General features: G+C 39.8%; 1 protein-coding gene across 1 annotated transcript in view; it reads left to right on the top strand.

Annotated features, from left to right (window-relative positions):
* The window catches only part of LOC121623068 (calcium/calmodulin-dependent protein kinase type II subunit beta), a 45,826-nt gene that overhangs the window by 11,935 nt on the left and 20,410 nt on the right, over window positions 1-13,481 (top strand). The window contains exons 6-12 of the mRNA XM_041960206.1: window positions 293-365; window positions 4,642-4,744; window positions 7,475-7,558; window positions 7,641-7,735; window positions 7,829-7,951; window positions 9,900-9,983; window positions 11,882-11,924. Coding sequence (XP_041816140.1) covers window positions 293-365; window positions 4,642-4,744; window positions 7,475-7,558; window positions 7,641-7,735; window positions 7,829-7,951; window positions 9,900-9,983; window positions 11,882-11,924 — 605 coding nt within the window. The remainder of the gene's footprint in view (window positions 1-292; window positions 366-4,641; window positions 4,745-7,474; window positions 7,559-7,640; window positions 7,736-7,828; window positions 7,952-9,899; window positions 9,984-11,881; window positions 11,925-13,481) is intronic.

Consider the following 13,481-nt stretch of genomic DNA (forward strand, 5'->3'; position numbering starts at 1 on the left):
CACCTTCACCCTCCGTAGTTCACAGACAGGTTCACTCTTCACACTTTTTGTGTGTGTGTGTGTGAACGTGGTGTATGTGTGCAGTGCAACATCATTCCTATATTGAACCCATGTATGTGTGAGTGCAGTGATGGCGTAATTGTGTGTGTGTGTGTGTGTGTGTGTGTGCGTGTGTGTTTGTTTGTGTGTGTTTGTGTGGCCTGTATTGAGACGTTGCTGCCTCTGCATGGATGTGACAGTTGGGGGCTGAATGTGCTCAGACTAACCTGCTCCCCCTGCTGTTTGCGTGCAGTCATTGTATCCAGCAGATCCTGGAGGCCGTGCTCCACTGCCATCAGATGGGGGTGGTACACAGAGACCTCAAGGTGAGTCACCTGCAGGGGTGTGTGTCTGTGTATGTGTCTGTGTCAGTATGTGTGTGTGTGTGTTGGGATGGATTTAAAGTTGTGTTTGTCTGCATCTGACTGTTGTACCAGATACTGAAGGCTGGTAAGTGCAGTAAGACATATTTAAAGCTAGCATGTCTGTGCATGTCTGTGGGCCTGACCTGTCAGTGCATGCGTGACTGTTTGCCTTGTTGTGTTTCATTAAACTAATGTCTGTGCATGCATCGGATTGTAGCTACTATCTATATGCATTTTATTAGAGTGATGTGTTCCAAGAATTTTAATTGAACTTTCAAGTGAAAGAGCAACTTGACAGCAGCTGGTCTTGTTTTCACTCACCTGCAGTGGTTGAAGTTCTCACCTTTGCACCCATTGCCTAAAAACTATTACCACTCCCCCCGTAGCAACTATATGCAGTATATAAACAGTTAATAAATAGTTTACAGTGCAATATAATGTCATATAATCTAGCTGTAAACAGACATAAGTACATTTTAAAGTGTCAATATTTATACTTTCGAAGTATATATAACTGGTAGATAAACAGTTAACTCATGATAATAACTGTATAATACCGTTATAAACACACCTGTTGCAGTACTTTTAAAATCTTTATGAAGAACTCAAACCTGCTTTGAATAGATATAGATATCTATATAGATATATCTATATCTATATCTAAAATTGTTTATAATAATGATGTAAAGGTGTTTTTTATTATAATGATTTTACAGTGTGTTATTAAGGGTTTATTAACTTATTAACACAGATATGTTCCTGTGAATAACAAAAAATACCAACACAATAAAAAGTGTAACAGTATAATTATGTTACAAGTAGTGGTATCTAAAAAAAATGTCATCATGATATTATGAATAAAAACAATAAAGAATTCATTAAGTCATTGTAAACCTAATGAAATGTACAAATCGTTTGTAGGTAAGTTAATTTTTTTATAAGATATTTATATGTTGATTATGGCAAGTCTAAATCACTCAAAAGCAGGTTTGAAACTGTTAATAAATGTGATTAAAACTGATGAAGACATATGTGATTGCAACTACAGTGTTCATTAACTGTTTATACAGCAGTTAGAGGAGTAGTTAACGAATACATTCACAAGCACTGCTCTTATATCTGCTTACAGCTGCATTACCGTGTATTATGGCACTCAGCCATTTGTTAACTGATTATAAACTGGTGGTTAAAATGAAGTGGTACCAAAAATATGAACCATTTTTAAGATGCAAAACAACGTTCTGATTCTTTTTTTTCCCGTCTGTGTTCAAATTATGTGTTTACGTTTTATAAAACATGGTCCTTCTCCATACTGGCCTCCGCTCACCTGATATTATTACAGCGGGACTCTTTGGGGAACGCCACAATTACTTTACCCTATAGAAGTGTATTAAAGGTTGCCCACACAGAGGAGGCCAGATGGGAAAGGTTGTGAGCTTGTGGTGTGATGATTTCCCTCATGGAGGTTTATTAAGTTACTACAAAAGAAAATGATGCTGAGATGTTGTTGTTGTTTTCTCATTAGTTGTTCATGAAACGAGGCTAAAAGATTCAGGCCAGTGTGAACTATTCTGAAAGACAAGAAGAGTTTGAAACCAATATCCTGAGGATCGATATTTCATCCTCAGTTTGTCTCGGACTGTCATCTCCAGTCATTTAGGCTTCTTCTCTACATGAGTTTTAGAAAGGAGACGCTAAAAAAGGACATCAAGCTGTATATATCATGTCTTTCTTTTATTGCACCGTTAAATAAATCTCCCCATTCGTTATCTTTATGATGTAGGAAGGAAAAGAAATGAGCAAGATTACCTTGAATTTGCTGTTTTTCTTGTCTCCCAGTCTCTGAGTCTTCAGACTTAGACCTGACCTTGATAACTCGGAGGCAAAATGTCAACTCGCACCTGGCAGGATCATTTATATTTGACAAGATTTCTGCTCATTTTTCAATTCATTTTTTAAAAGAATGTTTGTTAGCAATGAAACTAAATGTTATATTTATTATTCTAATGGTTTTACAAGTTAGCAACCTTTTGAGAATGGAGAAGATTAGAGCTGCAACAATTAGTTGATTAATGAATTACTGGATGGAACGAAAATAAATCAGCAACTTTTTCCACAATAGATTAATTGTTATTTCTTGAAGCAAAAATGCTAAACAGTCACTGGCTCTAGCTTCACCAATGTGAGGCTTTTCTGCTTTTTTCTGTGTTATATCAGAAATCGAGTATCTTTGGTGTCTGGATCATTGGTTGGACGAAACAAAACATTAGAAGATGTCACCGTGCACAAATCTTTGATTTTCTGTTTGATTAATCAAGAAAATAATCCACAAATTAATCAATAATTGACATAAATGTTATTTGCAGCCAAAACAAAATATTAAATGATTTATGAGCAACAACCTACCTCACTGAAAACTGAGAAATTAAGTTATAGAAATCCGAGCTAAACCCTGATTTAGCAACAATGATACATTCACTGCAGTAAACAGGAGTCTACAGCCATGGTAGCGGCTCTGTTGAGGCTGTAATTGAGCTAAATGCTCACATCAGCATGTCAATGTGCACACAATAACAATGCTAACATGCTGATGTTGAGCAGGAAAAATGTTTAATATAGTCACCATCTTAGTATAACATGTTGGCATGCTAATGTTTGTTAATTAGCAGTAAACACAAAGTACAAGCCGATGGGCGTGTCATTAGTTTTGCAGGTAATTGGTCATGAAACAGAGGTGATATTAGGCTGATTTTTTCCATTTTGCACAAAGCCAAGCTAGCTCACCTTATTGCTAGTTCTCATGCTAAGCTAAGCTAATCACCTGCTGGCTGTAGCTTCATATTTATCACACAGACAACAAAGTGGTATTAATCTTCTCATCTAACTCTTGGTAATAAATTAAATTAAGTGTATTTCCCAAAATGACAAAATGTAAAACAGTCTCTTCTTCCTGGACTTACATTGACATTTCGCCCCAAAGTGTCAGAAAACCTGACAAACAGGAACAAGTGAGCTTTTCCCTCAGTATATCATTAACTCATTGATTCAGGATATATCTCAGTATTGGGAGCTGTGAGGTGCCGTTGATTATTTATTCATGTTATATAATTTTATTGCAGAGGTCTGTCCCTTTAAGCAGGTCCCACCTGCTGCTCATAAGTCAGGCCTCCTCTAATGAGTTTTTAAATCGGCCAGCAGAGGGTGACATGATGACTCTCCTGCAGCTGGAGCACAACCTACAGCTGTTTCTGTGCCACGTTGGTGGAATGATTATTGGTTGATGGCACAAATCAATCACTGTCAGCATTAAGTGGTTATACAACACGCCGCTGTTGCTCCTGCGTGTTGTGGGCTGTAGATGTTTGTCAGATTGCTGTTACATCAGTGTCTGAGCAGGAAAGACACGGCTGTTGCAAAAAGACAAGCTGTGTTTGGTCTTCCTCAAGTAAACAAATGGCAGAAAAGGCTTAGACATGTTTTTTTAAGTCCCATCTGTCTGTCTCAGCCTCCGAGCGTGTGTGCATTTATGTGTGTATGTAATAGAATATGTATGAGTGTTGCTGGGAGTGTGTGTGCTCTGTCGTAGCTATTCTTAGTCCTCTGATCTGGGTTTAACTGGTTCCATCTCAGTGGTCTGTCACGCTGTCATTTCGGTTTTCTTTTTAAACTTAAGAAAACTAAAAGTCAGGAAGGTGACTTTTTCAGAGGTGTGGCCAAAGATGGCACATGCCCCTCTGAAATCTGATTGGTCTGTCTTAGTGCCATCCTGTATAGAAAGTGATAAGAAGGTTTGCTTATTTGCATCATGGATGGATTAGTAAATGGACAGGTAACAAGAGACAAAAAAAGGACCACAATGAGACAAAAAACAACTGTAAAGACATTGAAAACGATGTCAAATCGACAAAAACATCTAAAATGACTCCAAAGAGACATTCATTCATTTCACTGAATAAACAATCTAACTGTTAATAGCATGCAGTTTATTGTTGCCAAGAAGCCAAGCTTCAAATGTGAGTCTTAAGACATTTTTGTTCATTTTACAAATGTGCCGCAGTCTAGCCCTGAAAAAGTTTCCGCCTAACAAAAAGAGAAGAAAAACAGGAAGCTTCTTTAGCTTGTTGCTTTTTATCCGGCACACTGAGGATTTTACCTGAGAGCAGAATCTGACGGGGCTATGAGACGTGTTGAGTTTTAACTGACATGACTGTGTTGGTGTTTGTGTGTGTACACGCAGCCAGAAAACCTGCTGCTCGCCAGCAAGTGTAAGAACGCGGCAGTGAAGCTGGCCGACTTTGGACTCGCTATTGAGGTTCAAGGAGACCAGCAGGCTTGGTTTGGTATGTTACACACACGCAACACACACATTTCACGATTAAATATCCCGCCATTGTGACAGGAAATGGAAATACGTATCCACCATGTGTAGAACCAATCACATTGCCATCTTTTAGGTAAAGTTCCCATTCTGTCAAGCTTTCTCTCCATTCTTCATTGCCGCTGACAGATTTAGCTAGCTAGCTCACTAATTTAGCTAATGTTAGCTCCATGAGTTGGATGAAAACTCCTTCTCTGGACGACTTTTGACGTTTCCAGCTGGCTCAAAACAAAAGTCTTCTAAATGGGTCTTAAATATGGCGAACTACATAATGACATTGTGCTAAATGCTAAAGCTACAAGTCCCAGGCAAAATGTTAGCATCCTCACCAGTTTATGATCCCTGTAGATACAAGTGTTGCTCCTGTGTCGTGCTACTGACTGGAGTCTGTCATAGCTCTGCATCTCTTGTTTGTTCCCTTTTTCAATACGCGCTCATTGTTGGCTAGCAACCGTTAGCAATTTAAGATATCTGTCCGTCAACACCGTTCAACATTCGAGAAGACCCATCTTGCTGGAATGTGGAAGTCAGTTAGCCTAACCCGCTAACGTTAGCACAGATTCCCGCTGGCCGTTTCGAACCACAACACAAAGTCACGGATAAACCTAAGGAGCGCCCAAATTACAGACGATACAAAGCAACGGCTAACAGTCGGTCCCGAGCTGGTTAACTTTATGTGTGGAAATGAAGTGATATGATACTGCATGAATCAAATTCCAGCACATACATCATCAGTCAGCACCAAACATTGACACCCTGTAGATCAGTGGTCCCCAACCTTTTCTGTACCATGGCCCAGTTTAATGTCTGACAATATTTTCATGGCCCAGTCTAAAGGTGTAGTAGATAAAAACAAAATAAAATGATAAGATCGGCATGAAAAACTGTGGTATTTTCTCTATAATAATAATAATAACAATAATAATGAACGTAAATCCACTTTTTAATCATGTCAAGAGGACCTGGCTGCAGACTGGCACTGTCAGGCACCTCCACAACAAAACAATGGAAATTATTTTTTCTTTCTGTGCGGCCCAGTACCAAATGACCCACGGCTGCCCACGGGTTGGGGATCAATGCTGAAGATAACACCGATGTTGAGAACAGTTCCTGCAGAAAAATGAGAAGGTCATCACAATTTATGTCACATAAGTCAAAGCAAACACACTTTATAAATATACTGATTTCTTAGCAAAAATGTAATTTTCAGTTTGTTGTGAGGGACGAAGTCTTGGACAGATTTACAAAGAGTTTGCTTTCTATTGACATTAATCAGCCAGGTCCTGCTGAGCAGTGGTATGATGATGGTGTAGAAAGGACTCCACTGATACATCTTGAGTTAAAGAAAACTTTATTAACAAGCAGTATCAGATCAGATGCCGGCCATCCGAGAGAGCTTCAGGGTCCAATCAGAAAACTCTGCCCTTAACGTACAGACAACACAATATATAGCATGACGGTTTGTCTAACTCCACCCATATCTTTCTTATCTCAAAGACGAGATCATGCTCTGTGCATTGTCCCACTGAGGAATGTTCTCTTTTGGACAATCTATAGCTACCTCTATAGGAGATTTACGTCCTAATAGCCCCTCAAACATTACCACCTCTGGTCATATACCTCATTATCAAACCAGAAGTTGTAGGCGAAACCAGCAGTTATTGTCCTGTATGTGACCAGGTCTAAATCTGACTCCTGGACACTGACCTTAGGAATCTTACCAGCATCAGTGTGTTTCCACTGAGATCCTAATTAAAGTTGCACTTCTGATTAATCGTAGGTTAACAAGTACCCGCTACCCATATATGAGCATGAGTCTTATGGAGTCCAGTGTTTTCTTATTACAAAACCATCTGCCAGTCCGTTGTCATCCTCCTCCTCCTCCTCCTGATCATGAAGGGCTCTGTTTCCTGACAGCTCTGATGTGCAGTAGAGCCGTCACACTGAAGCTGCAAAGCATTTTGATGGGGAAAAGTGAAAAGGCTTCCACAGGACTGTTCATCCATAGTGTCACTTCGTTCCCTGGAGTCTAACAAACGAAGAGACTTTTTTTGCCTCCTCTTCCTCTAATATTAGATTCATATCTCATCTGACTGAATGGCCCCTCATCTTGATCTGTTTGTTTTCAGTTTCTGCATCTTCTCTTTTGTCAATTCTGGTGTGTTTATTCTTCGTCTATTCAGGAAGCTGATGAGGATGCTGGATCTTAGAGCCCTGATTGAGCCAAGTGCACGAAACGACTTTCTTATACTTATTTTGAGCCAGAGCCAGCATGATCTATTAAAAAGAGGCTGTAGCAAACTGAAAGCTCAGCTTGACATTCAGCTACGTTTTCATGCAGTGCAGTGGTTCTAAGAGTTAAACTCACTCCATATATTCAGGCACAAAACGACTCGGTTAGGTTAGAATGATGAAATTTCACCGTCATGGTTGCAATAATGAACATGTGATTAAGGTGTGGGAGCGATCGTGGTGATGCTGTCAGTTCTAAACAGAAAATGAACAGCAGTCTCGTGTGTTAAAGTCAGATGTTTTGTTACTATGAATGATTGCATGAACGTAGACATGTTGTTTTGAGGTTTGCTGAATTGACTGATGCTGTCGTTCTCCTAGAGAGGACAGTCTCCTACACCTGTAACTGGACCCTGATGTTTGTGTGTGTGTGTGTGTGTATGTGTGTGTGTGTGTGCAGGCTTTGCAGGGACCCCCGGCTACTTGTCCCCAGAGGTGCTGAGGAAGGAGGCATATGGTAAACCTGTAGACATCTGGGCATGCGGTAAGCTCTCTGCATGGTTTTCACCGCCGCCTCCTCTCTCTCCTTCTTGTCACTCAGACAAAGGTTGTGTTTTTGTGTGTAGGTGTGATCCTCTACATCCTTCTGGTTGGATACCCTCCGTTCTGGGACGAGGACCAGCACAAACTCTACCAGCAGATCAAAGCCGGAGCGTACGATGTGAGCCTGCCGCTGTCGCTCTCATCACGCCACTTCTCCCACTTCAAATCAGACTTTGTGTTGCTCTAATGTGTGTGTTTGTGTGTGCTTTAGTTTCCCTCCCCAGAGTGGGACACAGTGACTCCGGAGGCTAAAAATCTGATCAACCAGATGCTGACTATCAACCCAGCAAAGAGAATCACTGCCCAGGAGGCTCTGAAGCACCCATGGGTCTGCGTAAGTCCACATACTCTGCATCCAGCACCCTGTTGCTGCAGACAGGAATCAATATTTCATGTAAATCCTCCAACAGCAAGTTTGTGAACATCTGTCCAAAGCTGCCAAATATCAGCACCATCTGTTTCCAAACATGCAATCTCTGATATTTGCAGATACGGGGTCAGATTATCTTCTATGTTCCACAGGAGGGCAAAAGAGCAAAGTATGTGAGGGATGAGCGCTGTGTGCTCGTCATGAACAGGAATATCAGATCACCAGCTTACACTCTCTGATATGTGCAGTTTAAGTGCTTATCTGAGATGGTTTGCTGTGTATAAAAGTTCAAAGAATGGCGGTTTTTCAGGCAAAATAACTTTTTCTGACATTAACCGAGTTTTTCCAGCCGCTCATCACACAGAGAAAAATGACTCCTGTAGCAGCAGCCAACGATGTAAATGTCTTTACAGCAGGTCTGCATATCAGTGCCGGCTGAAAGACTCATTTTTTATGCAACTAAACACCAATAAAACTACTCAAAGTCATTTATTAATTATATAAATGTTGTAGTATTTCTCACGGTGCCATTTAGTGTTGCAGTTTAACAGAGAGTTCAGTCGGTCTTTATAGAGAAAAGTGTAAATTACAGCTGATTAGTCTCACAAATTTCCTTTTTCTTTTGAACATTCACTTCTGTCCTGATTATTAGGTATTATTAAGTACAAAAATAAGAATAATGTATTAGCCAGCATGAAAACTTCAAGCTTTTTTTCTCAGCTTCACTCTTCTGATACTATTTTCTGCCGGTGGTGGAATATTACTGCGTTTATTTACTCAAAATCTAACTTAAGTACAAAGTTAAGGTACTTGTACTTTACTTTAATTTCCATTTCATACTTCTTTATGTTTACTGTGTGTGCTTTATTTATCTGTGTATTAATTTATATATTAAGTATGTTTGACAGATACTTTTAAAAAAGTCTACTTTTAAATAGACGTCATTAAGTTCTACTTAAATATATTAAAATAAATTTACTGATTCTGCAATAGTTAAAGTAGTATTCCAAAGTACTTTATTTATAAATTGTACTTAAGTGTACTTTTACAAAGTGTACTTAATTACAAATACTTTTAATACTAATAAAGTGTGCTTATTTTCAAGTCCTTTGTAATACAGTATTAGCAGCTTAATTAAAGTGTACTTTCACTTAATTTGAAGTATATTTCCAACACATTGGTGATACAATACAATTGAAGTGCGAGTGTGTTTTGAAGGCTCATGAATCCTGATTTTCACTTGTGGAATTCGAGACACAGTGTGTAAAAACTGTTTACATATCAAGTATAACTCAAGTGGTACTCAAGAACTACTTGTGTACACTTAAGTATAATTGAAGGCGACAAAAATAGCACAAAGTGTACTTAGTACATTTGTGAAAAAGTATAACTGAAATATATTTTTTCAGCTGGGTGAACCTGAAAATGTGTAGAATAATTAATAATTCATCAAACACATGTATGCATCAGTAATAATATTGTAACACTTACAGCCTTTTTCCTGAATTAAAACTAATACATTTACCATTTACTTCAAGTACATTTTGCTAATAATAGTTATGCACTTTTACTTGTACTGAAGTATTTTAAATACACAGTACTTTCACTCTAGTAAATGATATGCTTTGCAGAGCAGTATACTGCATATGGCTCTGTTTCATATGTCCTATCACACACTGTATCATTAAACAAAGTCTCTAAACACAAGCACGCTGATTGTTGGGACGCCATAAAGTCGAATGTATTCGGCTTCGGGTTTTTGCCAAAAATTTCATCACCTAAAGAGCCTCACAATCAACACGTTCCACAGAAGCGAGTACCTCCGACAGCTCCTGCCCACATAAACCTGTCACTGTCAGAGCTTCTCCTCTAATGTTTTATTTTCAGCATCTCTTTCTCTGTCTCCCCGCAGCAACGCTCAACAGTGGCCTCTATGATGCACAGACAGGAGACAGTCGAGTGCCTGAAGAAGTTTAACGCCAGGAGGAAACTCAAGGTGCGAAAAATGCTTGAAGTTATCTCTGATTCAGGAAGGAGAAAGTTAGCTCCTCTACAGTATCTGCGTTCACTTCGAGCAAACAACATCAGAGAAATTGAGGACATGAATCTTTTTCGTAAGATTTCATTTTGACCGCAGATTCCCTCCTCTCCTGTCCAGTTAAAGCCCCTTCTGTCATTCAGACATACGAGACCTTTACATTAATGTTCATCACTGCACATTCACACAGAGAGCCTCAATGCTTGTACGATGTTTAACACTTCATGCATGAGAGGGAGAAAGCTTGTCATGCTGTGATTGTTTTGCTCTTTTGTGTAAAACATAATTTAGCTTTTGGTAATAATCTAGCTTCAGTAGTCGTGCCAATAAAGCTTATTTGAAGCGAGAGCGAGGGAGAGAACAGCAGTGAGTTATAATTGTTAGAATGAATTTTCACTGCGGGGATGATCCGGTGGGAGCAGGCTACAAAACGGTGTAGAATTCAGTATTTATAATATAAAGTTTGGAGAATATTATAGACACAAACTGACTGCAAGTCTACGGATTCAGCATCATGTATGACACAGTTAGACTGCTGATATTTCAGAGTCATGGTTGAGGTCATAGACTCTAACTTCACAAGCCTCAGTCGGATAATGGATCAGTGAGTCAAAACATTCAACTGAACGACCCCAGAGGGGTGGCGTCCCCCCTCATGTCGCCTACTGGTTATGATATCAGGAAGAGGAGTGTTTTCTGTTTGCTCTCTGGCTGCCTCGCCGATGGACTTAATGATCGTCGTGAGCCGCCGCAGCTCACAGTGAATCCACTGATGCATCAGTTTCGTCGTTTAACGTTATTAGAGAGAGAATTCTGCTGCCTGTTTTATAACATGCGACAGTGCACATGCTTTGAGTGACAGAAAGCTGGGACACGATTAACGGGAAGATAGAAATAGACATACAGCTAAAGGCAAGGATGCAAAGCTGAACAAAGATAGAACGGTACATACAGACTTACATACATACATACAATACATACATGTAGCACATGCACTTCTCATACCACCACAGCAGTAAACAAACCCCCCTATTAGACATGTGCATGCCTGCAGTCTGCGAGTCGCTGTCATGTTGGGAAAATGGATGAAATGACCGTTAGTCATATGTTAAAAAGATATACTGCACTTAACGTAAACATTTAGCTATTGTGTACATACAAGCAGGTGAAAAACTAAATGCGAAACAATGAACAACATACAAGTATATGCATGCATGCACTTGTATATATATATGCTGCAAACAAACGCAAACGGTGCAAAGGAATAAATGAATGATGATTGATAGATTATATACATGAAGTATGTGTTTGCACAGTGTAAGAATACATGTTTATATACAGTATATAGAGTATTTATATTTATCAGTAATGGATGATTCATACATGTTAGAGCATAGTGTGTATTTAAGCTATAGAGTATATGATTTGCAGGTGAGTGCGTGTTTTAGTGTTACAGGCTTATTGACCCGATATGACTGGTCTGACTCGTGGTTTTGAGCTCTGAGCGTCAGCCACAGCACAGAAGCTGGAACAGGTTGTGTGCAGAGTGTGATGGGTCTGCAGGGTGAGCTGTGAAGAGTTTGACTGCATATTCACTCACTCATCCCTGGAGTGAATAAAGGTTTAAAGCATTGGGAGGACTGTTGGTCAGATGATCTGTGATGGTATGAAGAAGCTGATCTGATGTGAGAAGAATCTCCTCAAAAACGGCTCTTTCACTGCGCTTCATGTTTTTTTACACCACTCTAATGTTCTTCTTTCTCTCTGCATGTTTTAGCTTGTGCTGCTGCAGCACAGCTTAACGTAAAGAGGCTCGTTCTCTCCTCTCACCCTCGTCTTTTCCTTCTCCTCCACAGGGAGCCATTTTGACCACCATGCTAGTCTCCAGGAACTTCTCTGGTGAGTGCCGCTCGTTGAAAAGACGACAGTCGAGGGAACATGTCAGCGCCCTGAGCGGGAGAGGAGAGGAGGACAGGATGACATGCCATCTGTCTTCTGCCATCTCTTCACACATAGACACACACACATGAACACACAGCAGGTTGATGGGCGGCAGTGTTAGAGTAAGCAGGAAACACAGCAGAGATATTTGCTTGATTTTTGTGCCTTCTTAGCCGTAGACACATACAATATAACTTGATTGCCTGAAAGTCAGTTTGATGCTGGTGATTTTCTCTTTGTTTGATGACACACAGAACAGAACGATCAATCAAACACAGTACAGAAGTCATAGCACATTTCTCTGTCGTCATATTCAGCGTCACACAGAAGCAAATCTTGTCTGCTAGAAGCATCTCTCCCGCTCAGTGCAGCATGGACAGAGTCGTCAGAGCAAAGCAGCCATGAGAGGCTACTCTCAGACTGTGTGTCTCTGCTGGAAAGTTGAGGATCTTTTGAGCTTTCACTAGAAGCACCATGGGTAGAAGAAATGCTCAGACTAGTGAAGTGAAAGCAGCGAGACGACAGTTTAAAAATACTCTCTCACAAGTAACAAACCTGCGTTCAAACTCTTACTCACCAGTACAGTACAAAAGTAGAAGTATTCATCATGCAAAATGGTACGGTGGCCCTGAGAGCTCAAGCGCTGCAGCTGAAGAAAACATCCAATTTGACAACACGTGCACAGCGTTTAGAAAAATGCCGCAAAGTGAGAAAACACAACCAAATAGAGAAACGCTGCAAGAGGCACAGACGACAACAGGAACTGTTTCCAGGGGACACTAAACGGTGCTGAACACGGCTGAGACACACTTGTTGTTCCACTAAAAAAACTTACATTTTACCTCTATTTTCAGCGCACTTACCAGGAGACGACTTCAGTAGCTTCATGAGTCACAACAAGCATTGTCACATAAATGTACTTGAGTCAGAAGTATGAAAGCACTCCAACATGTGGTGGAGTATACCATCTGGAACATGACAGTGATGAACTCATTAATATATCAATAATGCAATAATACAGTAATATTAAAAATGTGTTTTTGTTTTGTGTCCAGTTTTGTAGTCTTTGAAAGTCTGTTTTTAGCTTCACGTCTGGACGGACTGCACGTTTTCTGTTTCACATTAACAAGAGAAACAATTTAAAATGATAAAATGATGTTAGTCTTCCTCTATGAATATACAAACAAACCAAGAGTCTCTTTGTCAAGAAAAAAGTGCACAAGAACAAAAAATGTGGATTAATCTGCTGCTCGAAATAGTCCCCAACAGCTGCACTGTTTACACCTGTAGTAGCAGTGGTGGAAGTGACTAAGTACATCTACTCAAGTACTGCACTTAAGTTTCCACTTTCTGCTGCTTTAAAGCTCTACTCCACTCCACTAAGACATTAAAGTAATGAACACATTCAAGTATTAATAATCATTATATGGTAATATAGTATATGGTACTGGTTCAGTAGGAACCAATCGGCTTGGAGCTGAGAGCCACAAACAGGAAGTCAGGAAGTACTGAGAG

The sequence above is a fragment of the Chelmon rostratus genome, chromosome 19 (genome assembly GCF_017976325.1).
Source record: "Chelmon rostratus isolate fCheRos1 chromosome 19, fCheRos1.pri, whole genome shotgun sequence".
Taxonomy (NCBI): Eukaryota; Metazoa; Chordata; class Actinopteri; order Chaetodontiformes; family Chaetodontidae; genus Chelmon; species Chelmon rostratus.